This window comes from Haemorhous mexicanus, chromosome 9, assembly GCF_027477595.1.
Source record: "Haemorhous mexicanus isolate bHaeMex1 chromosome 9, bHaeMex1.pri, whole genome shotgun sequence".
Lineage (NCBI taxonomy): Eukaryota > Metazoa > Chordata > Aves > Passeriformes > Fringillidae > Haemorhous > Haemorhous mexicanus.
This window is the reverse complement of record NC_082349.1, coordinates 31,124,757-31,152,221: the sequence shown is the minus strand read 5'-3', so window position 1 is coordinate 31,152,221 and position 27,465 is coordinate 31,124,757. Positions and strand designations below refer to the sequence as shown.

The window sequence follows — 27,465 nt, the reverse complement described above, 5'->3', positions numbered from 1 at the left end:
ACACCAAGCAACTTGGAAAGCAGGTTGTGGAAAAAGAGAGAGCAAGCAAGCATTCACGAGGGGAATGGCAAGGGAAGAGGCCTGTCCCTTCCACACTGCCAGGTGAGGCATGCTGCCAACCCCCTGCTCAGAGATGTCATGCTACCTGAAGAGATGGGACTCACATGGGGGTGGGTCCCTTGTCAGCCACACCCTGGTAAAGCCACAGGGCCTTCTCTGGGGACACCCACAGTGCTGGTTATGCACTGCCCACCCCACCATGGCTCCCTCAGCTCAACCCAGGCTGGGTCTCTGTGGTGGCTGGCAGCAGGTGCTTGCAGAGGAAAGGGCTCTGCAATCAAACCCCACCTCTGAGCTACACTGGCTTCCTCCACTATGTCTTCCTAGCAAGAGTCCTTGAAGCTGTGGGGGCTGACCCCAGGAGTGCCAGCTCAAACTCCCGTGGCTGCCTCCATGTCAGAGTGGGTCTGTGTGATGGCTCCAGCTAGTTCCTGGGTGAGCCTGGCGCTGTTCTGGGGCCTTGCTGCCCATCAGCATCCTCTGCCCCACTCTACCTCTGCATCCCGGGGACACATACTGGGACAGAGACAACCACCTCCACATCCCATGGCACAGGCAGAGAGGAAGGGTTCCCAGCACTGCTCCAACCTTGTGGTGGGCTGGACTCTTACAGGGACCCCCAACTCACTGCAGGCCCCTTCCTCTGCATTCTGTGGCCCCACAGTCCTGCTGAACAGCGAGCTCCCTGCCTGCACCTGCAGCACCCACCAGCCCTCGGGTTCATCCTACAGCTATTCATCTGCACCAAGAGAGCCACCCAGCAGCGCGTGGGCAGCTTCTCCTCCAGCCTGGACACCAGCTCTCGGGAGTGTGAGCAGCCTCACAACCTCTTGAAGAGCTCTCTTCTGGCTCCTCAGATGACTTCCAGCCCCTGAGAGGGCCAGGCTGGCCAGCAGCAGAGCCAGCATTATGGTCCAGGACAAACTCACTGCTTCTAAGCGCCAGCCTTTGCTCCAGCGTGGCTACCAGTGCACGTTGTGCTGCCCCATCTTCCCCACACCATGGCTTCTCAAGACCCAGATCCAGCACAGCTCCCAGCAGGGCTACAGCTTCAAGGAGTTCTACTGCAAGCCCGAGGTCCTGGGGGAGCAGGAGCTCAAGGCACAGGAGGCTGCAGCCCCGGGGTGTCCGTGCAGCCAAAGCAGCCACGCGGCTGCCACGGGAGGGCACTGCTCCATCACTGCTGCACAATCAATTGTTTCAGGAGCACTCAGCTCCTGCCGGCGTCCTGCTTTTGCCTACACAACACTTCTGCCATCCTTTAAGAGAGGCTCTTCCCTATTTTTCCTTCTCCAGCTGCCAAAAATTTCCCGAGCCTCTGGAAGTGCCGATTAGCATCTCTGTGGGGAGTTCTGCAGATGCCAGGAAGCCCCTGGCACCCTGCAGCTGTTGGATCAGCCCTGAGACAAGCCTGTGCTGTGGAGTGGCTGAAGGGCGAGACTGAAACACCTCTAATCCTAGCAACATTCTGGGCACCTTGCTCTCGTGGGCATCCTGTGGCTAGCACCACAAGCAGGGGTCCCACAGGAGAGGGAGCTTAGGTTGGAGGGGGTCTCTGCAAGGCCAGAGGATGCCACTGCTGGTGCTGGCACCCAGCATGGAGAGGGCAGGAAGCACAGAAAGAGAAAGTCAGTGAGAAGAAAGAGACAACAGAAAGCCTTGAGAAATAGAAAGATTTATTTAGCAAAAGCCAGTTGACTAATGACAACACCCAAGGGTTAAGTGCACTTACATTGACAGATTGGCTTCCTAGATAGATTCAACAGTTAGTAATATGACAGTTGTAGGAAAAGAAAGGACAAAAAATATAGCTATAAAACCCCTGCCAAGGTCCATAACAAAAGTGAGAGGCTAGAGAGGAGTCTTGGAGGCAGCACTGACTTAGGAGGGGTCATTTACATGTGTACACCCACGGTGCAGCATGAGGCTGGCAGGATCCCACCCGGCCCCGGCAGCACCCCCATGGCCTGTGGGGCACCTGCCCCTGTCCCCTGTGGGCAGAGCATGGGGCAGGAGCCTGAGGCCACATCTGGTCCTGACAGCCCCTCACAAGACACGGCCTGAGCTCCGTGTGTGCAGCAGGGATGGACTGGAGCACTGGCTCAGGAGATGGCTCCCCCCACCTGCTTCCTGAGGCAACCCAGCCTGGAAGAGACTGCTGGCCTGCTGCTGCTCCTTTTAGGCTCTCCCTTCATCTGCCCCATGTGTACAGTGAGCTCCTGCCGTTCCTTCCCCTGAACGATCTCTGCCCCCATGGAAATCCCTGTCCTACCCTGGAAGTACCATGCCTTGTGCATGCTGTGCATGCCCACCTCTTCCTCCTAGCTGGACCAACCTCACACCCCTTGCTTTCACCTTCAACTGCTGCGAGCTGCCAGTGGCATGCCGGGTCCCCAGCAGAGGGGCTGGCACACAGCTGTCCCCACAGCCATATGGGACAGGGCATATGAAGGCAGTGGTGCCTAGAGGACAGGAGCTCCACATACCAAACAGCACCCTCTCTCCCTCTGCCTGCTCTGTGGCTGGTGCAGAGCTCCCCTGGACACCGGGGCGCTGCTGGGGACACTGAAACATGTCCTTCTTTCCTTGCCACTAGACCCTCTGTCTCCTCAAGTCCACCCGGTCCTGTCGTGTGGTGGAGGGTGCACAGCACAGCTTGTGCTGACCCCGGCGGTCTCATACACACACTCCTCAGCAGCTCTCAGTCCCAAGGGGACCAGGGCAGAGAGAAGTGACGGACTTTCCTCAGCAACCAGGCTAAGCCCTGAAGGAGAGCAAGAGGTGTTGTCAGCCAGGGGTAAGTTGCAGGCAGATTGAGCAGAGACAGAGCTGGCAAGGATGAGAGCAGCAAGGAAGCAACAAAGCAAAGCAGAAGCAGGATAGGAGGGAGGATGGGGAGGAAGACAACTGTGCCAAATCCCCACCTCATCGAGTGCTTCCACATGAAGCAGGGTGGACATAAGGACTTTGGTTCATACCCCTTCCAATCTTGGCCACTTAGAGGCTCAGCACCAGGCAGGTGATAAAAGTGTTTGCAGAAAAGGAACAAGCTCTGGATCCCTTGGAGGCCCCCACAGATGGCTTTCAGCCATAAGTCTCTCGAGGGCTGGTGGGGGACCCCTGAGATCCTGGATTCACTTTTTCAGAGGGTGCAAACCAGAGGTGTGATGAAGCACCCCTGCAGACACCAGCAGTTCACTCTCCACTGAGGGCTGGAAGTGTGCTCATCCCTGAAGATGCCAATGCCAGCACTGCAGCTCCCAGCCTTGGTCTGGGGCAAAACAACTGCTTGGAAATGGGAGGGTTTGTCTATAAAGCAAAGCAGGCAGTTTGTGGTGATCAGAAGTGCTCGAAAATGTGACTTGAGAGCATGAAAAAGGCTTTCAAACCTGGCAGCTGTGCCAAGGAGCCAAAGGATTAGGTGATGAGGGGGAGGACACTCCACAGCTTAATGCTGCATGCCCTGGCTCCCTGCTCCACACCACGCTGAGCCTTCCTCTCTGCTCCACTGCCTGGCAGAGGAGCGGACTCTGCCTACACGCCCTCCACCTGCATTGGCATAGATAAACCTGTCCTGAAAGTGCCACATCCCCCTGCCAACCACTACCTGCACCTGGCCAGCCTGTGCAACCTCACCTCACCCCTTCAAAACCTTTCCAGGCTCCTCGCCACTGTCCTTCAGTGCCTCACTTCTCACTCACAGACCAACTCTGACAGTGCACCATCACCAACCTTCATTTAGCATGGGCCTGTACTTGTCAGCCACCCTGCCCACCATGCAGAGAGCCAGACCAGCTGCTCTGTCCTTGCTCACCACCTTGGAGCTGCCCCCTCAGTCCCTCTTGTTCCTGCTCACTGCCCTAGACTGCTCTCCCGTTCCTACAGCAAAACCTCTCCTCTGCTTTTCTGCTTCCCCAGCAGCAGCAGAGGCTAATCCAGCAGAAGTCCCTTACCTCTGCCTGACCTTGACACACAGTTTGAAGGGAGACGAGGCCAGGGGGGAGCACAAGGAGCTGTCAGCTCTGTCTGCTGCAGAGCAGGGATGCTGCAGCTCAGCACACAAGCCCATGCGTGCCGGAGCACAGCACACCCGGCACCGGGCACAGCTCCATCCTCCCCTCCAGACACTCCCGACTGGGCGCTGGAATCCTCCTGCTCCCTTCTCCCCCCTCTCTGGGCTGTGCCATCCCTGCCAGGGCCATGGGGCTGCAGCCAGGGTCCTTCCCAGCTCCAGCAGGTCCTGGCTGCTCTGCACCACCTCCTGCTGACCCCTAGACCGCGATCTCGTCCTCCAGGCTGTCGCCCAGGTCCTGCCTGGGCTGGACGTGGAGCAGGCGCGGCGGTTCCTCCTGGGACCAGGAGTCGCGCTCCTCGCTCTCGTCCGTGTTGGACTCGTACTCGGAGGCGATGCCCGACTCGCGGAACTTGATGAGCTCCAGGCTGCCCAGGGCTGGCTCCGGGGCGGGCGGCCCCGAGTCGGGCAGGAAGCGGTAGCACTCCAGCTTCACCAGACAGTCGTTCCTACCTATGGGGCTGCCCATGGAGCTGGGGAAGGCCGAGCTGGGGCCCAGCGACGGCGGGTGGGTGTCCTCGGGCTGTGGGGTGGTCGGGTCGCAGAGCACGGGGAGGGCGTTGGAGCGGAAGGTGATCTCCAGCAGACTGTCCTGGGAGCCTGCTGCAAGAGAAGGGCGCGGCTAAGAGGCCCAGCGTGCCTGGGCATCCCCTGGCCGACACAGCTGGCTGCACACTGGCCAGAGGAGGACAGTCTGGGGTCATTTGGGTATCAACCTCTCCACTCCTGCTGTTTTGAGGGGCTTATTTGGTGTCACTAATGCCAGGAGCTGCTGCTGACCAGCAAAGGGCCAGTTCTCCAGGACAAGAAGTTAACTATCTTCTAGCCCAGCTCCTGCAGAGAGCTGATGGACACATCTGTTGGAGAGGAAGGTCAGATAGGGGCTCTTGGGCAGGTACGGAGCTGGCCTGGAGCATGCAGCCTCTGGTGAAAGCAGACATACAGCTGATGGAGGTAGGTGACTACCTGTCCATACAGCCCTCCCCAGCCCCTTCCCATGCTGCATGCATGCACACGCACAAGCCAGGCCAGAATGGCACAAATATCCCTCTGAACAAAATAACTGGAAAAGCACAAAAAACCCCAAGAAAAACACCTGCATGCATGTCCCCCACAGCCCTGGCTAGCTGCGAGGGGAGAGGAATGGGCGGCAGCGCTTACTGGTCGTGTTCCCTGCCAGCTTCAGCTCCAGCTCCTGCACCTGTTTGACCAGGAGTGAGATGTGCTGCAGCAAGTCCTTGTTCTGGAGCAGGAGCTGGTGCACACGAGCCTGGGCCTCCAGCCGTGCCGCTGCTTCTGCTGCCAGCTGGTCCTTCAGCAGGTGGACCTGGACAGGACACAGCGGGTGAGCACGGGCAGATGCTGCTCGAGGGTTGAGGGCTTCACCTTTGGCCATCCCTGCCCATCTCCCAGGGCTCACCAGCATCCCAACACATGATGCAAAGAAGCACCCTTCCCTGCAGGTACTGCAGATGTGATGGGGAGTGTGTGGGTGGTGTCACACCAGGACTCAGCACACTGTTCCCTGGCCTCCCTGATGGAAAAGCTCAAGGCCAGGTGGGCAACACTGGCTGAACTGTCAGTGGTGCACGTGAGCTGCAGAAGTGCATGGAAAGGGCAGCCCAGGAGCAGCCAGATGGATGCAGCAGAGGAGACACGCTCAACGACAGGATTGTGCCGTGGGCGTGTGAGGGTACAGCGGTGCAGCGGAGCTGGCCCGGGAAAAGCTGTCTTTTTGGGAAGCTTTCCCAGAAACAGGGCCCAGCCAGTGGCCTCTGTTGCAAGGAGGGGAGCAGCAGAGATGGCAGGCTGCTGCTGAGGGGTGCTGCTCTCAGGTGCGAGCTGGCTGCTCAGCCTGGCTCTGGGAAGCAATGCCTGCGGGGAGCCCATGGGCAAGACCACCACTGATTCCAGCACAGCTACCTCTGTGCAAACATCTGTGTCCCCAGAGCCACGCCCCTGAGGGCAGACAGCCTGGAGCTCCTGCCCAGGGCAGCTCTCTGATCTGCATTTGAGCAGGGAGACCCCCAGAAATGTACACTGCACAAGGGAACAGCAGTGACCTGGGGGCCACTTTGGCTGAGCGCCCCTTCCTGGCACCCACCCACAGCTCCTACAACTGCTCCAGGAAGGACTGGAACCAGGAAAGCACAGATTTACAACTAAACCAAAAAAAAACCCCAAAAAAATCAAACAAAAAAAATTTCCAAAACAAAAATAACCCAAACCCAAAAATATCCCCACGGAACACAAAAGGCCATTTTACTGTGGCCTAGAAAGTGACCTTGAGGAAGAAGAGGAAGCTCTCAGTACCTGCCAAGCTGTGAGCTGCAGCTGCAGGGCCCCTGAGGTTGCCCAGCTGGGGGCCACCTGCCCCCACAGATGGGTACCAGGAGGCAGTGCCAGCTGTGCCAGCAGGCAGCTGCTGCCCAAATGTGGCCAGCAAGGCGGCACAGCAGTGTCCTTGGCAGAGCCCAGCTAGAGCACAGCGAGCCTGGGAGTGACAGGAGTCCAGGCAAAGGACTGGGATTTACAACCTTCCACGAAGCCAGACCAAGAGCAAGGGGTGCAACGTTTTACACTTTAAGCAGGCCCATGGAGCCTTTTGGATTGTGAGCAACACTATACTTGGACAGACACAAAGGATTCCCCAATAACGGAGATCCCTCTTCCAGAGGGGAAAGCAACTTGTAAGTCTGTGACCCCAGAAGGCATGTGGGCTCTGGAGGCAGCAGCTCAGCCAGAACTGATCAACAAATACTGATTTACTGATGTGAGAGGAGCAAAGCCACGGGGCAGCACAGAAAGGCTGCTGGAGCCCATCGCTCGGGCCATGAAAAAAGTTGATGAATTGCAGCTAGCTCAGTGCAGGCTCAGGGAACAAGTAAAGCTCAGGTGATGAGTTGGATAAAGCAACCGAGCTGCTTCGATGAGAAATAGCTACATGGAGAACAAGCTGCCAGCTGCACAGTCCAGGCACACCAGTCACTGGGGCAGGGCACTGGCGAGCAGACAGAGGCCAAAGGCCCCAGACACCTGGTGGAGCTCCCTCCCCATGGAGCTGCCTGCCTTCAACGCTGCCTCCAGGCAGGAGACTCCAGCAGCCCCACGGGGTTCAGTAGTGTGCCCCAGCCCTGCCACTGCCCCTGGGAAAGAATGGAGGGGAGAACCTGTGCCACGGCCACTTGTGTCTGCTGCTGCTGCTGCTGCAGGAGTTGCTGGAGAAGCTGCATCTGGTGGTGGGCAGAGAGGGGTGTTCCCAGATCGGGCAGCTGGGCAGATGAGGGCAGCAGCATCTTGGGTGATGCTGTCAGGATATCTTCAGGGTGGAGGCAGCTCTGCAAAACACCAGTGTTGAAAGTGTGATCCCCTGGCATTCACCTCAGAAAGCCACCGGGCACACACGAGCTTTGGCACGGAGCAGCCACACTAAATACCCAGAAAAGAAGCAGCTGCATTTATAGCTAATGCACACTTTGCTGAGGCTGCTTACAACCTTTGAAAACAGTACTTTTTCAGTTTCAACAACAACCCACATACTTTTGTAGAAGATTCCCAAAAAGGCTGATGCTTCCTGTGGGAATTTCCACTGTATCAAAAAAGTCTTTTATTTTGGTGTTTTTGGTGGAAAAAAGTCCCTATCAGCTCTGACCCAAACCCTTTCCGTGTGGCTGCACATAGCTGAGCCCCAGCACAGCTCTCTCCCCTGGGCCCCAGCCAAAGGGCAGCCCTGCCGCGGCAGATGGCTTTGATCCAGGAGCTGGGGAATGCTGCACAACCCCCGGCCCCTCGGGATGCAGAGTCGTGGGGCTGGGGCCGTGCCACCCCCGAGAGTGGAGGGCAGGGGCCCTGGGCTCGGCGTGGCACCCACCTCCTTGCCCACAGCGTCGAGGTCAGTGACGCCGCGGCTGAAGTCCAGGATGTCGGCTCCGGGCAGCGGCAGCTCCACGGCGTCGATGTCGGTCTCCTCGGCGGAGGCAGCCGCTCTCTCCACGCCGGACAGGCGGCAGGCTGCGGGGCAAGGGTCAGGGCAGGGCACAGCCTGCCTGTCCCGGGAGCTCACCCTGCTCACCCGCGGCGTGGGCAGCGATGCCCACTGTGCGTGCCCACGGCCCCCGTGCCACCCACCCTGCGGCCCTGGCGGGAAGCAGGTACGGAGAGACGTGGCTGCTCTTCCTGCTGCTGCTCAGGAGGAGGCTTGCAGCTAAAAACACACCCAGCCCCAGCACACCAAACCTGGGGAAGGGCAGCCAAAAGCCCTGATGTGGGACAAACGGGCCACCAAGAACAGAAAACACAGATAAAGCTGAAGAAAGGTAAACAAGAGATTACGGGAAAGAAAAACAAAAAACAGATGCTCTGAATTCCCCAGGGAGCTGCATATTGTGGCCGGGACATTGTGTGGAGGAAAACCAAACAATGACCGGTCCAGGGCAGCCCAATGATTAGGTCATCAGGACAGCACTGGTTACAGAGGCAAGCAGGAAACCGCAGCCCAGCCCAGGCTGCTCCTGTTGGGATGTGGGGGATCCAGCCCACAGCATGGCAGGGCAGGGCAGGGAATCCACACACAGACAGGCAGCAGGACCTGCCAGGGTCCCACCTGGGACTGGAAGGGTTTGACTAACCTCTCATAGAACTTCTGCCTCCCCTCAAGCACAGGCACCGGTGCCAAGGAGAAAGGCTGCTTCCTGGGACCCTGCTCAGGGACCAGCAGCCCCCCAGCCAGGCATCCCTGCAACCTCTACCCACAGGGCTGAGAAGGAGCAGGATCTGCAGCCTGCCTGCAGCCCTGACAGCTTGATGGGAGAGCACAAACACAGCTATGTCCGTTCTGGGAATTGCAGAGAGGACAGGAGGAAGGTCTGTGCTTGGGGCCCCTTGTGCGGAAGCAGCGAGGGAATGTTTGCAGCATGTGCAGCCAAGCACAGAGCAGAGCCCCGGGCACTGCTAATGGGCTCTCAGCAAGGGGGATGTCTGAGAGGATCATGGCTAACACCTAGAGAAGGTTCCTTGCTGGGCAAGATCCCAGCTTGAGCCTGGGGCACAGCAGGCCAGATTGCTGTGTGAATCATTGCCCAGAGAAGTCAGCCATCAAGGGGCAGCGTGGGAAGGCAGTGCCTCTGTGAACCACATCTGCCAGGCTCCGGGGGCCCCCCGCCACCCCCACACTCCACCCCTGCAGAATACCTGGGACGTCCAGGTCGTCCCCGTTCCTCTCGCTGTCTGCGTCCTCCTGGCCGTCGGCGTTCTGCTGGGTGTGCTGCAGGCTCAGCTTGTGGCACACCTCAAACGCCTGCCCCACCGTCCGCACGATGCGCATGGCTTGGCTCTGCCGGGGAGGGGAAGGGACACGGACCTGCAGCTGGGCTGCCTCTGCACGGTGACCCCCCAGGCTGGCACAGCTCTCACGGGGCTCTGTGCTGCCACAGGGCCTCAGATCCATGGGGTCCTGCCCCAGCTGCTCCACCCAGAGTACACCAGGACAAGATGTGCATCCTGGCATCTTTACCTTCTTCTTGGACTTGAAGACGTTGCACCTGAAAACATTGCTAGATCCATCCCTGGCAATGTAGCTGAAGATCTTTAGGTCCTGGGAGTCATGAGATACATAGAATATCCTGCAAGGACAGAATGGAAGGGAGGATATAAGCATACACATTACCCACATTCCCAGGAGACTGCTAAGGCCACAACCAATGCTTCCCATGGCACAGGGTACTGCAGATGCCCAACCTCTGTACCACATCCCTGCTAAAGCCCACCAGAATTTTTTTGGCAGTGGTTTTACCTCAGCTGGGAAAATTTGCCTGCTGATTCAGCAGCAGCAAACGTTTTGCAAAGGCAGCACAGGACTTCTCTGCTCAGCTCCCAGGGACAGCATCAGCAGCCCAGGAGTCTCCAGAGATTGAGAAGAACAAACCCCACTACTGGCGAGCTCACAGAGCTGGATGTCCTGCCCAGGTGCCTGCCACCCCTTCCCCAGCATGGCTGGGGGCCTCCCTTGCTCCAGTTTGGCCTTCCTGGGACAGACACCCAGGCTTTTGGGAAGAAGATGGAGGCGTGGAGCTGGAGGCTTGGGAAGCTCCATGAGCTGCCCTCCATAGGATGGTGGTGGCTCTCCAGGGCCCAGCACGGGGCTTTTGTGGTGTGGGCAAGAGGCACAGCAGAGCCATGCAAGCCTCCGTCCCCTCAGCCAACAGCCTTACCTGTAGATGGGATCATGCATGACAAGCATTTTGTTCTCGTCCCAGGCCCATTCTTTTTTCTGCAATGAAAGAAGCTGAAAATGAGTACGTCAGATGCTGTCCTTGAGAACAAGGACAGGGCAGAGAGACAGTCCAGGGACATACTTGGGAAGCTCCTGTAGCAGCTCTGCTGCTGCTCCCCTGCAACCCCTTGCTGAGGGTCGGGTCCTTTTGGGGACCAGCCACATCCCACATCACCTCCCACAGGGCCCTCTGAGCCCCTTCTGCACTACACCAGGACTGGCTCAGCCACCCTGCAGGAACATGACTCACACAAGGCTGACCCAGCCCATGCCCCCCTCTCCCAGCCCACCAGAGCTTCCCAGAAGTTCAAGGATGCTGCAAGGTCCCTGCACCAGGAGGGGAGGGGTTCTGCTGCTGAGGCACTGCTGCCCCAGGGACCTGTGCTGCCTACCTTCTTCTTCTTCTTCAGAATGACCTTCACGCCGTCCACCGACACGATGAGGTTCACTTTCTTCTTCTTGATATTCTTGGCTTTAAACTCATACTGCGGGAGGGGGAAGAAAACACCTGAATTAGACTTCCTGTGCCAGGACAGCCCCAGGGAGGGGTGAAGAGGCTCCCATAGGAAGGGGCAAGAGGGACAGGACAAGGGGTCTTTTTGCCCTGCAGTGTCCCTGTGCCCAGCATCTGGAGGAGCACACACTGAAGCAATCCAGCCCCTGGATGTGGATAATGCTGTATCCAGTTCAGAATGCTGCTGGGAATGTTAGCTTGTGTTTCAAAGGCACTTGGTCTGCCCTTCTGAAGGGCTGTGCCTCCCCAGAGAGGGACCACCACACCCCAAGGATCTGCAGCCTGGCTGCGCTTGCCCTGCTGGCTTGTGGCCATTGCTGAGCTCTGGGAAGAGAAATGCCATTTTGAGTTGGGTATTTTTGGGCTCAGTATAAAACTGAAGATGATTCCTGAGGATTCTGCGGACCCCTCCAGGGGAGATGGGATAATGCAATTACCCACCTCAACTAGAAGTCACTGGGCAGGAAAAAAATCCCAACATGAACTTCCAAAGATCAGTGACTAAACACAAAGCTTTGCTCTGGCTTAGGGAGAGAACGAGATTCCCCCAAATCCACCCATTTTAGCATTTAGAGTGTTACAAGCGGGGAGAAGGCTGGCAGAGGAGTAGGCTCAATAAGCAGGATCAACTCATTTGGGCTGATTCTGATGTGGGACTTTTGAGGAGTCCCATGACTGGTTTGCCTCAGGTGCAGCCACATCAGGCACCTGATATGCTGGTCCCACTTGCAGGGAGCTGTGCACAGCCACGGGACAGACTCTCTGTGCCCAGAAAAAGCCCTGCATGCTGCCCCTGGCCTGCCTGAGGCAGAGGATTTGCTTTATCCTCTCACCATTTGGGCAGTGTCTCTGCAGAGAGAGGGGTGCCCTGCCCGTGCCAGCCTCACTGTGACATCTCCAGCAGCGCGCGATGCATCAGCTCTGGCAGCCAGAGCCAGCAGGCAGGAGATGCTGCTGGCCCTGACCTGTGAGCAAATGATAAAAGACCTGAAAGCACAATTCCTCAAACCATTTAAAGTGGCTGAAGGGGATGGGAGATTCAGAATCCTTGAGAAACAGTGCAGGGAATGCAGCTCTGCCCTCCCCCAAGCACTGACCCGGTAAGCCCACCCACACCGGGGCTGAGGCCACGGTGATGGGCTGGAGAAAGCAGAGGTCAGGCTCCCACCGTGGCTTTGGTCAGCCTCAAAGCCCCCAGCACAGCCCCACATGCTGCTTGCACAGCCTGTTCCTCATGGAGAAGGGTCTCACCAAAGGACCCACCAGTGTAGGCTTCCAAGTGCATCCCCATCATTACCAGCAGAGATGAAACTGCATTCAAGACCACCTTCTCTGTGTCTAGTCAGGGCACTAGACCAGTGCCTGATATCTAACACTAAAGAAATGCCTTAATTTAGCCCTGAAAAGGTGAGCTTTGGCCTGACTACCTTGCAGTAATTATCCCAGTCCTTTCTGAGGGTCTGCATGTGATCTTCCAGGAGCTGCAAGCTGATCTGGAAGCTCTCTGCAGCATCCAGGGTGACTGCATGGCACCTTGCTGATGATGCCTGATTTATTGGTCCTAACAAATCACTGATTATACACATCCAGTTGCATTTTGGAGCTCCTGGTGCTGTGGGGTTTCTACTCTGGGCTACCCCAAGTGCAACTGATGTGGGCTTGGAAGAGAGAAAAATATCTCAGGGTAAGACAGACTATTTTTAGTATGTTTTTTGAGCAAGTAACAGCCCCAGGACAGTGATGCAGACAGGCCAGGAGGTTTCAGCAAAGATACTACCCAGCTCTGGCACATTTCAGGGACAGAGCCTTCCACAATCTCTGGCTGCAGGCAAGGGATTCTGCCCAGGCTCACCCTGAGCTTGGCACTGGGCAGTGCTGTGGGAAGAGCTGCTGAGCCTCTGCCACGCTGAAGCCAAAGCCCCCTTGTGCCTGGGTCACGGCAAAACTCCAGCAAAATCCATTGGAAGCAAAGAAGTCAAATTCTCAGAAGGACCGAGCAGACAGATTTGTTAAGCCCTTCCATAAATCCAGGCCTTTATCCTGACACCGACTGGAGAGCCAAGCTCCTTTGCAAGCCTGAGCCATGTGCCTGGAGAGCTGCTGCCCATCCCAGCCCCTGCAGAGCTCATTAGAGCAATCAGCCCCGGTCCCTGGGACGCTCCCCGTGCTCTGCAGCACGGCCCCAGCCAGCAGCACGCTAATGAACTCAGCCCACTGGGACTCCAATGCAACACCAACCCTGACTCAGTAACAAATCAGCCAGGAGGAGCATTCAACAGGACAGCAACTCAGCCCAGCTGCCTCTCACATCCTGGGGCTCTGCAGGGAAAGCATGCTGGGTCCCACGGGCCAGGAGATGCCACTGCTGATTTTGGGGGGGCTTCCCAATTTGGTCCGAGGAAGTGTCAGCTTTGTGCAGCTCCTCTGAGTGAGATCTGAGCCACAGACACTGCACGGCGTGAAACCAACACCCTTCACTTAACAGGGCCGTGGGAGAACATCTCTGTACAACTGATCAGGACCTCCCTGGCTTGGAGCTGCTCTTGACAACTACTCTGCCCAGGCACAGAGATCTGCTGTGCCTGCCCACGTCTGTCAACGCTCCTCCTTCCGCTGCAAAACAAAGAGAGAAAGCTTCAGAGGGCTGCAAAGCCTTAGGATTCGGCTGTCTTGCTGCTGGGAGGAGAGCAGATGTGATGATGGCAGGGTTGGAAATGCCACCAAAGGGTCTCTGAGATGGTCTGCACAGCCACCGCCACTGCTGCTGCACCCAAAACAAGCAGGCACTGGCTGACCCGCAGGAAAAGGAAACCCCCATGTTTCACTGCCACCCAATCCTTGCTGGGAGTATATCCTGCATTCCCAAAGATGTGCAGTAGGAACATCTGTATGTTTGGGTGCAGGGAGCTGGGTGGCAGCAATTCACCCCACACTAGCTGGGCACTGCACTGGGATTTGGTGATTGCCTCAGGAGAAAAAACACATTTCATATGTGATTAAGCTCAGCCACCCATGGCTCCCTCTTGGAGAGCTGAATCCTAGCCTACAGCTCAATAAAGAATGGATACAGAAATAATTATCCAGCTTGAAATCAAGAAAGGAAAGAGGATTTGCACAACATTCCCATGATCCCCTTTGGTTTCACACCATGCAGGATTTCACTGTACTACTTATAACCAATTAAATGCCGTAACAGAAAAGCTTTCTGAGTTTTCAACCCAGCCATTTTGCCCGTCTTGGGTATGTTTCTGGACCTTTAAATATCTGTAATAATACTACAAGCTTGGGTTAATTATATTAATTCTTTTTTACAGCTATGTAGCAATGCCAGAAGAAAGAGAATAATTAATTTCAGTGAAATACACAGAAAAGGGAAAAGGAAACAACAAAATCATCTGTTCCCGGACTTGCATAGCTCCACAGTTGGTCTCCAACTGAAGCTCTAAGAGCTGCATTAAAATTTTTGAGGGAAGACTGAAAATGGACATCTGAGATAGATCAGTTAAAACGCCCCACAACTATTTGAGAAGAAAATCAAAGGTGGTCTCAGTAATGCGAAAGAAATACAAGATCACTCATAAAATCCAACCAACTAAGTGAATAAAGACTATCCCTTAATTTTACCCTGCCCACAAAAAACCACATTCATCTTTTCAAATGGAAGAGAACCATCTACTCCATCAGAGCACAGGAGCCTTCCCATCAACCTCAGGTTAGCGGGAGTCTATTTTCAACATCTGTCTTTTGTGCAGAGTTCAGTATTTAAATAACTTTGGAAGGAAAAGAAGCCAGCTGGCATATGCATCATTGCGCAACGCACTCCTACTGGCAGAGCATTAAAATTGCCCTTTCTGGAGAACTGAGTTAACATATGTTGCTTAATAGAGAGCACATGTAACCTTGTCAGCTTGGAATAAAATTATGTATGAATCCGAGAGTGACGGCTACGTGTGAAAAGCAGGGGAAACTCAGCATCCCTAGAAAGATGCTTCCCCATCCCTATCCGGCTGTTTCCACACAGCACAAGTGTGGGAAAACTCGTAACCACACGCTGCATGCAAGGTCAGGCAGATCAGGCTCTGAGGAGGAGAGAGGATGTCTTTCTAGATCCATCATCCCCCACATTCACGAGCATCTGAAAAATGTTAACCTGAATTAAAATGCCCTCATTTCGTTCCAGCCCATCTAAACTGCCTCAGGTACAATTTAAGTCTGCCCAGTAGCGCCGTCTGTAAGTAAGGGGAGGTACTAGGAATGCTTTATGGTGACATTGTGGCAGCAGAATACAAATAAACAGAATATTTTTTAAAGGAAGTTGCTCCAAGTGCATCGAGCTGCCCCCGTTCCCATCCACCCTCTATCCCCCTCCTCAAAACAAAAGAAAAAGAAAAAAGAGGAAAAAGGTTACAAGCTTGTACCTTGTACTGGGGAGAGAGCAGTGTTTTGAGAATTCAATTAACAGGGAAAAAGCAATTCCCCCTAAACTCAATGCTGCTCTGTTAGCTCGGGAGGCAGGAGATGAAAATCTGCCATAAGAAAATGAACAGAAGAGGATGCAATTTTTGCCAGAAAGCTGTATTTCTGTGTGTTTGTGCAGAAAGGACATGGAACTGTGAGCAAAGCTGGGTCCTCCTGCGGCACAGGGCTGGCTGGGCAGGACCTGCTGGGAGCACCCTCCGCTCTGAGCTCCCCGGCCCCTGGCCGTGCCCCCCAGCTCCTCCTGCACCTGGCTGGCACAGCACTCATAAAATACCTAATGGAGTACCTGCCGAGTTAGATTTTAACCCCGGCTCAGGCCGGGCTCACGACAGAGCAGCGCTGTGCTCGGAGGAAGAATTAACTCATTACAAAATGACAGCCGGGATCGAGATCAGCGGGCACGAACGGCTGCGGGGAGGCACGTACCTCACAATTCCTGCTGCTGAAAACAAGGGGAATGACAGCAAGCCTCAGAACCCTCCAGGAGCTTCTCAGGAGGGAAGCCTGAGAAACCTGCTGGGATCCTAATAGCCGTAACTGGGAGGAATGGCAAACGCAGCTCTGTACAGGACAGGAGTATTTCGCTGTACTGAACCACACAGGGAAATGGCAGCAGCCCCAGTGCCCTGGAGTGACTCAGAAGCCACCTGTGGGCTGTGCAGGAACGGGAACCTGCGAGGAAAAGGTCCTTTTCTCCTGGCCAGGGGTGCCAAGCCACCCTGGGGCTGGGCAGGGAAAGCAAGAGGAGCAGGAAGGCAGCAGCAGCTTCCCTCGAGCCCTTTGTGGGGCAACCAACACCCCGAGCTCGGCTCAGGGTCCTGCCAAAGCACCAGGAGCACACTGCAGCTGGAACATCTCTTGCCTTCCTTTTTCCTTTTGGTTAACTGGAGGAGAAGTGTGCCTTTCAGTTACCTGAAAGAAAAGAGCATTGGAGAGAAGGGAATGATTTTAGATACAGCTTTGGATTAAAAAAGCAGCAGACAGATATAACCTGGCCAGAAGCAGCCTTGCAGGTCAGAAGAGTCACAAGCATGCAAGCTGTGATACTGTGTGGTGTCCAGCAGCCAGCTGGGCAGCGAGCAGAGGCAGCACTGGCTCTCCCCAGAGCCCAGGGTCAGAAGGGTAGGGCAGCAGAGAGCCAGAGTGCTGCCAGGGGGTCCCCAGCCACGCAGCATCCATCCCGCCCTGCTGCTGCAGCCTGCTGCCCCAAAACAGAAAGGCACCTGCCAGCCTGCCCTGGCCCACGGCTCCTCCAGCCCTGCCAGGGAAGAGCAGCAGGTGAGAGGGGATGAAATGGCTGGAAACCCTCCCTCCCAGGAGGCTTCATCCAAAAGGCATTTCTGAACAAGGCTTCAGAGCATCTGACAGTCCACTGCTCTGGGCTGCACTTTATGCCCTCAGGGGACTCAGGCTGGCTGAAGAGGAGCACATTGAAATACCTGCTTAGCCTACTAATGTGATCAGCAATAAACGGACTGAAAGCCATTTCTAAAACACCACTAAGAGCCATGCTACCAAAGTGCTGCGATGCTGCCTGTGTCTGAGGACTCCCTTCACTGCACCCCAATTCCTCTGTGCATCTGTAAATCTTGCCATGACTATGCCCATGCTCCACACACAAGCAGGGCACTTGCCATGGGATGCCAGCAGCACCACCCTGCTCCCTCCAGGAGCTGGGATACAATGAGGAGAAAAGCAGGGAAATTTGGGGATCTCCTCCGTGTGGTCATTTTGCTTGGGCTCCCTGCTCCTGCCACCAAATCTGAGGACAAAACCAGCCCGTGGCACTCACACTTGGAGCAGGGATGGGTCCCATTGTGGGGCACAGAAACACAGAGATATCTGGGGCCAGAATGAGGTTCTCAGCCACTCCATTGGCAGACTGTCAGCACGGCATGGCCAAGCATGCTGGACACCTCTGCTACCCTGATTGTTTGGGTTTAAACTATTCCTCAGGATTAAATTTCCCCTGTCCTCCTGCCTACACCACACTGCTGGTGGTTTCAGCACAAGCTGGACTTAAATTTAAGGCCACAGTAATTTTGAAGGGAGGAAGAATAATGAAGTACAGGATGCTTGTTCTTGGGCTTAATGATGCTTTTTAAAACTCTTCCACAGTTCCTTGGAGTTTGCATTTGCACATATGGGAAATGCAGCTCTGAGGTACATGTGTTTGTCTGAAATAGATGTGATTTTGGTTTGCACTGACAAGGTCAGTGCCTATTTTCCCATCCAACTTCAGCTTTAATTTTGGTAAGCGTCTGTGATGGTTGTGCGTACCGATGGGTAAAAATGGGAATCAGCCTAAAAATACCCATGTTGTGAGAGCAGTAGAGCAAAGTTAAGGTTGCTGCTTCAAAACCACCCCAGGATTGCAGCATACCCATCCATCACACAAAATATGTTTTCCAATAACATCAAATGCTTCACAATAAATGCCTTCTGCTCGGTTTGCTATTTCCTCCCAGAGAGCTGCCTCCATCCGCTTCCTCCAGCCTCCCCTCGCTGCCTCCGAGTTTCACAAGTTGAGGTGGCAAACTGGGACACGCTCATGAGCCATCTGCAGGAGAAGCAGCTTCACAGGAAGCTCAGAGAAATCAGAAAGGGTAAGAATGAAATCACTATCAGCCACAGGGTTAAATGGAGAAAGCCAACAGGCAACAACTTATGCTAACCCTTTCTTCTGAGGACTTCCATTTGCAAGATGATTTACCTCCCTTACAAGAAATCCTCAGGCATTCCATACCTCTCTGTGCTTTTTTTTTTTTAAACACCCTTAAATCAGAGGTTCAAAGGTGGCCTGAGGCACAGCAGCAGCTTGCTGTGCCACGGAAGCCCACGGGGGATGCAGCAGCAGCAGCAGCAGCACTGTGTCATGAGGGATGCAGGTGCTGGAGCAGGAGCACACCTCCCAGCTACATCCCTCAGTTCCACCAGCAGCTCACCAAAGCCACCAAGGTCCCTGTGCAAGTGTTACTGTCCATTCCATGGGGCTTGGCTAATACCAAGCTTATGAAAGAAACCTGGGGACTCCAGCCTAGCCACACCATTTTTCATGCAGCCTGGGCACACTCAGTGACAACTCTGTGTGGGAGCAGTGCCTGACGGGCTGGGAAAAAGAGCACCTTCAGCCAGGCATGGAGGTCAGTGGGGACCCTGCAAGAGGCTCTCCCCCAGCCTCGGAAACATCTCCAAACTCCTTTCAGAAATCCAAGGAAGTGCCAACAGCACGGGCTGGACCCGTGTGGGAGGTGGCAAGGCAAGCTCCCCCTGCCTTCACATGCTGCATCTCGGTGACCACAGCAGGGTGTGAACGAGCTGTGTGTGGGTGCGTGTGGGATACTGGTCAAACTGGTTACAGAAATGACAGCCGGGCTCTGAGCTGCTGCCTGCAGTCAAGGAGAACAAGGACAGGCTCTGTGTGCGTCTGCAGGCACCGCTCTCGCTCTGCTCTTCACAGCCTGGAGGGAGAGCACAACAAGTGAGCTGTACATGCTTTAATATTTAGCACCTGCTGCTAGAATAAGCAGAAGTGCATTCCTTGGAAAGCCCACATCTGACTGGAATTTGTGGTATTTTTAATTAGACACGCATTGGTTTGACCTATGCAGGCAGAGGCAGCATAAGTTGTTTGGTGCAACCACCCTTTGAAGGTGAGGAACTACAGGAGCCTGGAAATGGCTTCTGTTCTTCCAGCCCAGAGCAGCTTTGAGCCCCTGTGCTGGAACAAGCTTGGCTTCAAGAGCAGCACTGCCATTTGCAGCAGTTCAGTCATGCCCCTTCACAGGATCCCCTGATAAACTCCTGCCCCTTCTGGCACCAGCCCGTCCTGATGCCTCAGGGACCCCAGGACTGAGCGGTACAGGCAATGTCCAGCCCAGCACCTCCCTCCATCTGGGAAGGAAAACAAAATTCCTGTGTTTAAAATTAGCTTTCTCCCCCAAATGCATCCTTTCAAAGACCCTGCCTCAAGGCAGCTGAGGTAATCCTTGCCCACATTGATGGGTCGAAGGCAGGGCTGATACTGCAGAGGAGCACAAAGTCACCCCAAATCTACCCTGAGGGCAGGTGACAAAGCAAGGGGCAGCCTAAGAAGAAACCCACACAGCACTTGAGAAAGGTGTCAGCTCAGCAAAGTGAGCCAAATCGCAGCACGGTGATATTTATGCCCCAAGTTGTGAAATACAGGATTTATTTTGGTATTTTTCTTACTGCTCACCACAGAGCTGCTCTCCCACTGTTGCATAAAAAGCTTGAGTAAGATCAGTTGAGAAGGCAAATGAGAATAGCCAGGCAGAGAAGCAGTGACATGCCAAGGAAGGCAGGCTGGTAATACTGTACCTAAATCAGCAATTATGAAATTCAGACAATTAATTAAGAATGAATGAGCAGCAGCATTAAACGCTTGGTGCATCAGAAACAAGGCAGCCCTGTGGGGCTCTCAAGATGCTGGCAGTGCTCAACAATGTTTCTGAGTTGTAACTGCAGAAAAGAGGTAATTATTCATATCACTCGTGCTATTTCAACAACAACTAATGCAGGTATTAAAATCCATTCACTAAATTCTACATGTTAAAGGCAAGAATAATGTCCTTTAGAGGGATTTAAACATAGTAACAGAAAAAATTTCTCAGTAATAAAAGCATCAAGATTTTAGGTGGAATTAGAAAAAAGGGGTTGAATTCCCTCTCAGCAGCAGAGCACTGAGAGACACAGGACAGAGTGCCACTGTGCTTCCAGGAAGCCCCAGTGAGGAGAGCACAGCAGTGCTCACTTCTCTGCAGGGCTGGAAAAAAAAGAGAGAAAAGAGAAAAAGGAGTATTTGCTATCCAGGCCAAGTGCACAGGAATCTGGCATCTACTCATTTCAGGATGATTTTATATGGCATTGGCCAAGCAGCCTCTCACAGGAAAAAGGAGCAGAAGCTACACCTGCCTAGATGCAGAAATGTGTCCTAAAAAGGCCCTGGAGGCATTGCAAGGTGGCATGCCCGTTCAAAGGGCACTATGAAGACAGTGTGGTCCTGGGCAACGTGCAGCAAAACAGAAAGGTGACCATCTCAAACCGTGGCACCACTGAAATCACTGCCAATACAATCCGTTCCTACAGAACAACTGCTTTAGCACGCACTTCAAAGAAGAAACAGAAAACACTTCAGAAGAAATCAACAAGAACACGAGGCAGTTTCCTCCTCCATCCCAGAGGTTAAAACAAACTCTCTGTATCTGGCTTATCCACAGAGCAGGCTCAGTGGACACTTGTCCACAGCCCAGACCTGGGACGTGGGAAGAGCTTCCTCACATCAAAGGCTCTGACTTTAGGCAAATGCACAAAATCAGCTAGGAGTTGAAGTTGGATCCTCTCAAACCACAGAAAGGCAGTTCTTTTCACAGAAAGCTCAAAGGGACCTACACCCCAAGTCACACTCACCAAACTGGTTTGGACAATTATTCTGGATTTCTCTTCTCCTTTTAGATAATGTGGATTTCTTAGCATGTAAGGAGAGGTTAGCACAGATGTGCTCTTTGTGTTGGAAATACACACACATCCCCCAGGTTCCCAAGGATCAGGAAATGCTTGAAGGAGTCCAGATCAGTCCCATCCATCATGTTAAGAGGGAATAAGAAAATGTCATTGGAGCAAAATGCTAAAACAAAACTGGAGGCCTTGGAGAGAAAAAGAAAGAGATGGCTCTCTCAGATGCATATCAGCACTGCAATCCAACAACAACACTAAAACATCACAGGTCTGGCTGCTTCCTCTCAAAGAATTAAGCTGAAATTTAACCAACTCTGCTGAAGTTTCCTGCAGCAAATGCACACTTCAGGCTGGCTTTTGCAGCTTCTTCTGGAACAGATCAGCAGCCCCATATGCAAGCATTACATGGAGAACTGGTTTGGTTGGGGATTTTTCCCTATCCTGTAACACTCCCACTGCTGAAAACCAAGTGACAGATTAAGAATCACTGGGATGCTCATGCTCCATCAGGAAAGCCTGGCCTGAGAAGGAAACATTTTCTACTCTGAAAACTCTTTGTCTAGAGTCTTTGCCCTGGGTAGACTTTACTCCAGGTGAGAAGGTCTGTGCCTTCCAAAAATCCCAGCTGATGCAGATCACCTACCAACTATTGTCTGCAGAGCCACCCGAGCAGCCATGCCACAGTGCCACGTGGAGGAGCAGCAGCCCTGGGAGGTGACAAGGAGCAGGCAGGAGGAGGCAGGGAATCTCCAGGGATTTCAGCATGCTCTGTAGGCTCCAGCCTCCTCTGCCGGGATGGGAAGAGTGCTTGGCTCCTTTCCCTTGTTCTGGGCAGTGCTTGCTCCTTCTGCTGCTCTACAATAGATACATCCTTTCCTCCCACTCCCTAATTAAACTCCCATTCCACAGACCAGCTCACACAATAGATTTTGCAACCTCTCCTTTTAACCAGCTGTGCTGCTTTCCTCTGCTCCCTCACAGGGCAGGAACACCCGTGACACCCCAAACCCCTCTCACCTTGCTGCAGGGCCACCCCAAACCCCTCTCACCTTGCTGCAGGGCCACCCCAAACCCCTCTCACCCTGCTGCAGGGACACCCAAACCCCTCTCACCTTGCTGCAGGGACACCCCAAACCCCTCTCACCTTGCTGCAGGAACCCCAAACCCCTCTCACCTTGCTGCAGGGACACCCAAACCCCTCTCACCCTGCTGCAGGGACACCCCAAACCCCTCTCACCCTGCTGCAGGGACACCCAAACCCCTCTCACCCTGCTGCAGGGACACCCCAAACCCCTCTCACCTTGCTGCAGGGACACCCAAACCCCTCTCACCTTGCTGCAGGGCCACCCCAAACCCCTCTCACCCTGCTGCAGGGACACCCCAAACCCCTCTCACCCTGCTGCAGGGCCACCCCAAACCCCTCTCACCCTGCTGCAGGGACACCCAAACCCCTCTCACCCTGCTGCAGGGACACCCCAAACCCCTCTCACCCTGCTGCAGGGACACCCCAAACCCCTCTCACCCTGCTGCAGGGACACCCAAACCCCTCTCACCCTGCTGCAGGAGGCAGGGCAGGCTCTGACTCTGTGCCTCCCCAGGGCACAGCATCCCTTGGAACATCTTCCTGCTGCACTGAGCCAAAACCACCAGGAATTAATTTTAGCAGGGAAGAAACTGGGGCACGTGGCATTTTTGTGGAAGGCTGCAGCCCCAGGCTTTTGTCTCTCTTCTGAGGTGAGGCAGCAGAGAACACCACAACAGATTAAATTAGAGGGTCTTTGGCCTTTGAGGACCAGCAGGAAAGCAGAAAGGATAATACACAAGAGCAGAAAGGATCACACACAAGAGGAGCATTCAAAGCTGCCTTCAGTTAGGTTTGACTTTCATTCAGCCCAGTTCCCTGCACAGAGATGTCTCCCTCAGAAGGAATCTGACAAGCCACAGCCTCCCTGTGCCTTAGGTTCTCACCCATAAAATGGATACCAAATATTGCCCCACCCCTGCCTGCGAGCTTCAGTAACTCTTTGGTCTCCTTTTGGGAGGTTATTTCTCCCTTTAACCATGGAGCAAGAGTGAGGTATTGTCTCTGGACACACTCAAGCCCAGCTGAAGAGGTGGCTGCCCAGAACAAGGCTGCCTGCATCTCTCCTGCTCAGGCCCATGCAGCATCAGCACTCAGCACCAGAGAGCGTTTGGTCCCACTCCATCCCAAGAGCAAAATGCTGCCATGATGGCAGAAAATTGATGATTTTTGAAAATTGATGATAACACTGATTTGTTAGAAAACACATGGTAATTCCAGGTTGTAGTAAATAAGAAGGGGAAAACCTCCAAATAAAAGCAATGCCAAGAGTGAGAGGAGACACAAACTCAGAAGGTCCAGTTCTTCACTGTGCTGCCCAGATGCTGGTGAGAGATGCTAGGACTAGTCACAGAGCCTGAAATCAGCCAAACCTCAGCACTCCTCTCTCAAACCTATTTTTCATTATCAACAACCTCTCAGGTAGCCAGGAGCTTATTCCTAGGCACAGTTAGAAATTTACTCCAAAATGCAAAGGGAAGTGCAGATGGCTATCTTCACCAGCAATCTTGCAGCAGCAGAAGAGACTGTCCTCTCTTGGTGACTGTGCACTGAGCTGGGTGTGTGACAGCTGGTGACACTGAACACAGCCCTCTTCCACAGTACCACCTTCAGCAGAGGTTACTGCAAGCCTGAGGCTCAGGCCATCAAAGCAAGCTCTGTCACCTTGCAAAGGCTTCTGTAGGAACTCTTTGCACCCTCACAAACAGCAATCACCAGTGCTAACCTGACCCAAATCTCCCAGAACAAGCTGCAGACCTCCTCTCCTTGACAGCCAGGCTGAATCCATTCATGCCTGGGAGGCAGTGTGTGCAACAAATCCTTTCTTTCCAGGCAAGAGGAAAAACCAGAGCAGGAGAGCCCCATGGGGAACTCCCGTGGCATCCCCAGTCCCACAGACTGCCCGTGTGCCTGGCTCCAGGAGCAGGGTTTGCAGCTCCACATTCCCCTGCTTCTCATGCAGCTGAGCCCTGGGTGCAGCCTGCTGCCCTGCCAGAACCACCTGTGCAACACAGGAAGGAGCCAGGAAAGGCAGGGGTGCCTGGGCAGCAGGCTGTGCCCCACAGCTAGTGCAACCCAGCAGCGCAGTCCTCCAGAGATGCCTGAAGGACCATGTCTGGGGAAGAACGAGTGGGAAGCAGGAGGAAGAGGAGGAAGCACAAGGACACACAGAGGATGGACATTGGTGTAATGGCTTTACATGCTGGCCATGACCTTAGAGAGGGGTGGGAGCCAGCAGGGCATTCCTTGGCAGGAAGGAGTGACAGCAGAGGTCACTCCTGGCACCTTCAGGGAGCCTGGCAGACAGCACTGCCCACCTCCCCCTGGCACCTTCAGGGAGCCTGGCAGACAGCACTGCCCACCTCCCCCTGGCACCTTCAGGGAGCCTGGCAGACAGCACTGCCCACCTCCCCCTGGCACCTTCAGGGAGCCTGGCAGACAGCACTGCCCACCACCCCCTGGCACCTTCAGGGAGCCTGGCAGACAGCACTGCCCACCTCCCCCTGGCACCTTCAGGGAGCCTGGCAGACAGCACTGCCCACCTCCCCCTGGCACCTTCAGGGAGCCTGGCAGACAGCACTGCCCACCACCCCCTGGCACCTTCAGGGAGCCTGGCAGACAGCACTGCCCACCTCCCCCTGGCACCTTCAGGGAGCCTGGCAGACAGCACTGCCCACCTCCCCCTGGCACCTTCAGGGAGCCTGGCAGACACCACTGCCCACTGCCCCCTGGCACCTTCAGGGACCCTGGCAGACACCACTGCCCACCGCCCCCTGGCACCTTCAGGGAGCCTGGCGGACAGCACTGCCCACCGCCCCCTGGCACCTTCAGGGAGCCTGGCAGACAGCACTGCCCACCGCCCCCTGGCACCTTCAGGGAGCCTGGCAGACAGCACTGCCCACCGCCCCCTGGCACCTTCAGGGAGCCTGGCAGACAGCACTGCCCACCTCCCCCTGAGCTCCCCGCAGACACTGGCCCGTGGCTCAGACTGTGGCGTGGCAAGGCAGTGAAGTGACTCAGTGGGAGCAGGTGGGGAAAGCCCCCAGGCAGGGAGGGAGATGGATCACAGGGAGACATCCCAGGCTACCAGAGAAGGAGCAGAGTCCAGCCCAGGCTCAGGGAGGGCACGGATGTGTGACAGGCTGGAGAGGACAGAAGGCACTGCTGCCTCCCAGCTTTTTGCCAGCAGCTCCAGCCCTGCCCTGGGCTTGGTGCCCATTTGGCTTCCAGTCCTCGGCAAGGCACTGGGCTGGCTCCAGGCCAGCATCACCCACCAGGAGCACTGCTGCCTGTGCTGGCACGCCCCGTGCCAGCCGATGTGCCCTGCCAGAGCCCTGCCCTACCCACGGGACACTCGCCCAGAGGAGAAGGGCTGAGCCCCTCCGGGGCACGGGAGGGCTGGGGAGGCCACACGTGGCTGCACTCCTGGCTCAGGAGCTCTCCCAAACCACGCTCCCCCACCTGCTTATGGTTTCCCTCATCCTCACTGGCTCCACAACCACACTGTCCATCCAGCTGGGAACCCCCTGCTCTTTCCTGCCCCAGCCTGGCCAGCCCACCCTGTGCTGGAGCCTGGCCACAAGGGCCACGCTGCTGTCACAGCTTTGGCAGAGAACTCTTGGGCAGGGCATTGCTGGAAGCCAAAAGACAATGAGCTTATCAGGACTCATTTATGCAGCCAGCTAGCAGGGGCCAGGAGCATGCCTGTTCCTCATCTCCCCAGCACCCACGGGGTCACACGTCTGCCTGAGCCCAGTCACCCCTGCATGAGCCAGCAGGCTCAGGGGACAGCCAGCACAGGCAGGGCTGGCTCCCCTCAGTGCTCTGTGTGCCCTTCCAAAGCATCTCCAGCAAGCAGTGCCCCAAGCTCCAACCCTCACTGCCTTCCCCCAGGGCTCAGCCCTTGCTTTCCAGCACTAATGGCTCACACTTCCACCTCTTCAACAGGCCAGATGCCTGTCTTCTGCCACACAGAGTCACTTACCTCCCTGAGCTCCTCCTTTTACTGTGTGTGCACTGTAACTCACACCACTCGCTGCTCCACTGGAGCCCACAGCTCCCCTGCAAAGCACCCACCCCGTGCTGGCCAGGTACAAAGGCAGGGTCACCACACTGGCCAGCTCTCCTGGAAACGTGGGCAGTCTTGGACAAAAGGCTGCTCCAATCAATCTGGGTACCACTTTAACCAGTTTATTGATTAAATACTAACCACAGGATGAGATCCTGGCCTATTTCATGCCATGCTGGCAGCAATACCAGACTAGCCACTATTTTATTATGACATTAAGTGGCACTGGTGATGCCAGGAGAAATACAAGCACGCCCAGAAGGCTTCACCCCTTTATTGTGTCTGTCAGAGGACTGAAGGAGCAACTGAAATTATTACAGACATCCTTTCAGTTCCTCCCAGATCTAATACAACATAATTCTGTTCATCTTGGACAACCACATCAAGTCATTAGCTTGTCAATAATTCACCTTGCACCACGTGCCATGACTTGGCACAAAGCAGGCTGTGCTCTTCATGTGGCCAAAACCTGGGCATCTCCTGGCCAGCCCACTTCCCACTGTGCTGGTCCTCACAGACAGACAGACAGACAGGCAGACAGACAGGCAGACAGACAGACAGACAGACAGACAGACAGACAGGGGTGGGCTGCCCCAGGCACACAGGGCCAGTTTGCTCCCAAATCCTGCTCCATTTTACAGAGGAGACACCCGAGCACAGGGAGAGAAAAGAAGAAAAAGGGAGGCATCACTGTGAATGGCCTCATGCTTTTAAAGACTCACCATGGCAGGAGCAGGCATAGCTGAGAAATATTCTAATTAAACGAGCTCAGAGTTACACCAGGAGCTCTACAACAGTAACTGGCCACACACATCAATTTTCACAGCAGTCCAACTGCACCTGTGGCCTGCAGAGATGTGAAATCTTGCTTTACACAAGCTTGTAGAAATTCAGCAATTCTGCCAATTCGCTAAAATTGAGCTCAGCTATGCAAAGCAGCAGAAGTCCCACAAAATCAGATGTACCTGGCAGAGTAGGAGGTGTAGAGGAGCAAGATTTTCAAGTGCTTAGAATGCCTCCCTGTTTTGAGCCTGCAAAACTCAGCTGGACACTTCCCAGAAACAGCCTTGCAGAAGACTTCCACAGCTTTCACCAAGTGCCTATACAGGCTTCCATCCTTTCTGGCTCCAAAGAAAACCTGGATCAAAGCTGCACCCAGCAATCCAAAAGGGCTGGTTCCAAATTCTCCAGAACCATGGCACCAAGCCCCAGCCAGGCAGCACTGGCTGCCCTGGAGACGTGCCAGGGGCAGGGACAGGAAAGCCCCTGTATGAATTTACATCATGACAACACAAAAAATAGACAGTGTCATTGTCATTTAGGGCCCATGAGCTCACTGGGAAGGGAGGGGAAGGAAAAAGATATCTTGCCACCTGCTCAGGTACTTTCAACTGAAATCTGCAACAGCTCATAGTCCTTAGGGTTGGGAAGACACACCACT

The 27,465-nt window shown here is 54.8% G+C and overlaps 1 protein-coding gene across 6 annotated transcripts in view; it reads right to left on the bottom strand.

Moving 5' to 3' along the window:
• The window catches only part of UHMK1 (U2AF homology motif kinase 1), a 62,401-nt gene that overhangs the window by 18,616 nt on the left and 16,320 nt on the right, over positions 1–27,465 (bottom strand). For 2 of the 6 annotated variants that reach the window (XM_059854815.1, XM_059854818.1), the window contains exons 3-10: positions 10,796–10,888; positions 10,342–10,415; positions 9,645–9,753; positions 9,323–9,464; positions 8,004–8,143; positions 7,303–7,470; positions 5,294–5,459; positions 4,586–4,735 (exon numbers count right to left, since the gene is read on the bottom strand). In XM_059854815.1, the coding sequence (XP_059710798.1) occupies positions 4,586–4,735; positions 5,294–5,459; positions 7,303–7,470; positions 8,004–8,143; positions 9,323–9,464; positions 9,645–9,753; positions 10,342–10,415; positions 10,796–10,888 (1,042 nt within the window). Of the gene's footprint in view, positions 1–1,719; positions 4,736–5,293; positions 5,460–7,302; positions 7,471–8,003; positions 8,144–9,322; positions 9,465–9,644; positions 9,754–10,341; positions 10,416–10,795; positions 10,889–27,465 lie in introns of those variants that run through there. The other 4 variants (XM_059854817.1, XM_059854821.1, XM_059854816.1 and 1 more) reach the window with 3 other exon arrangements.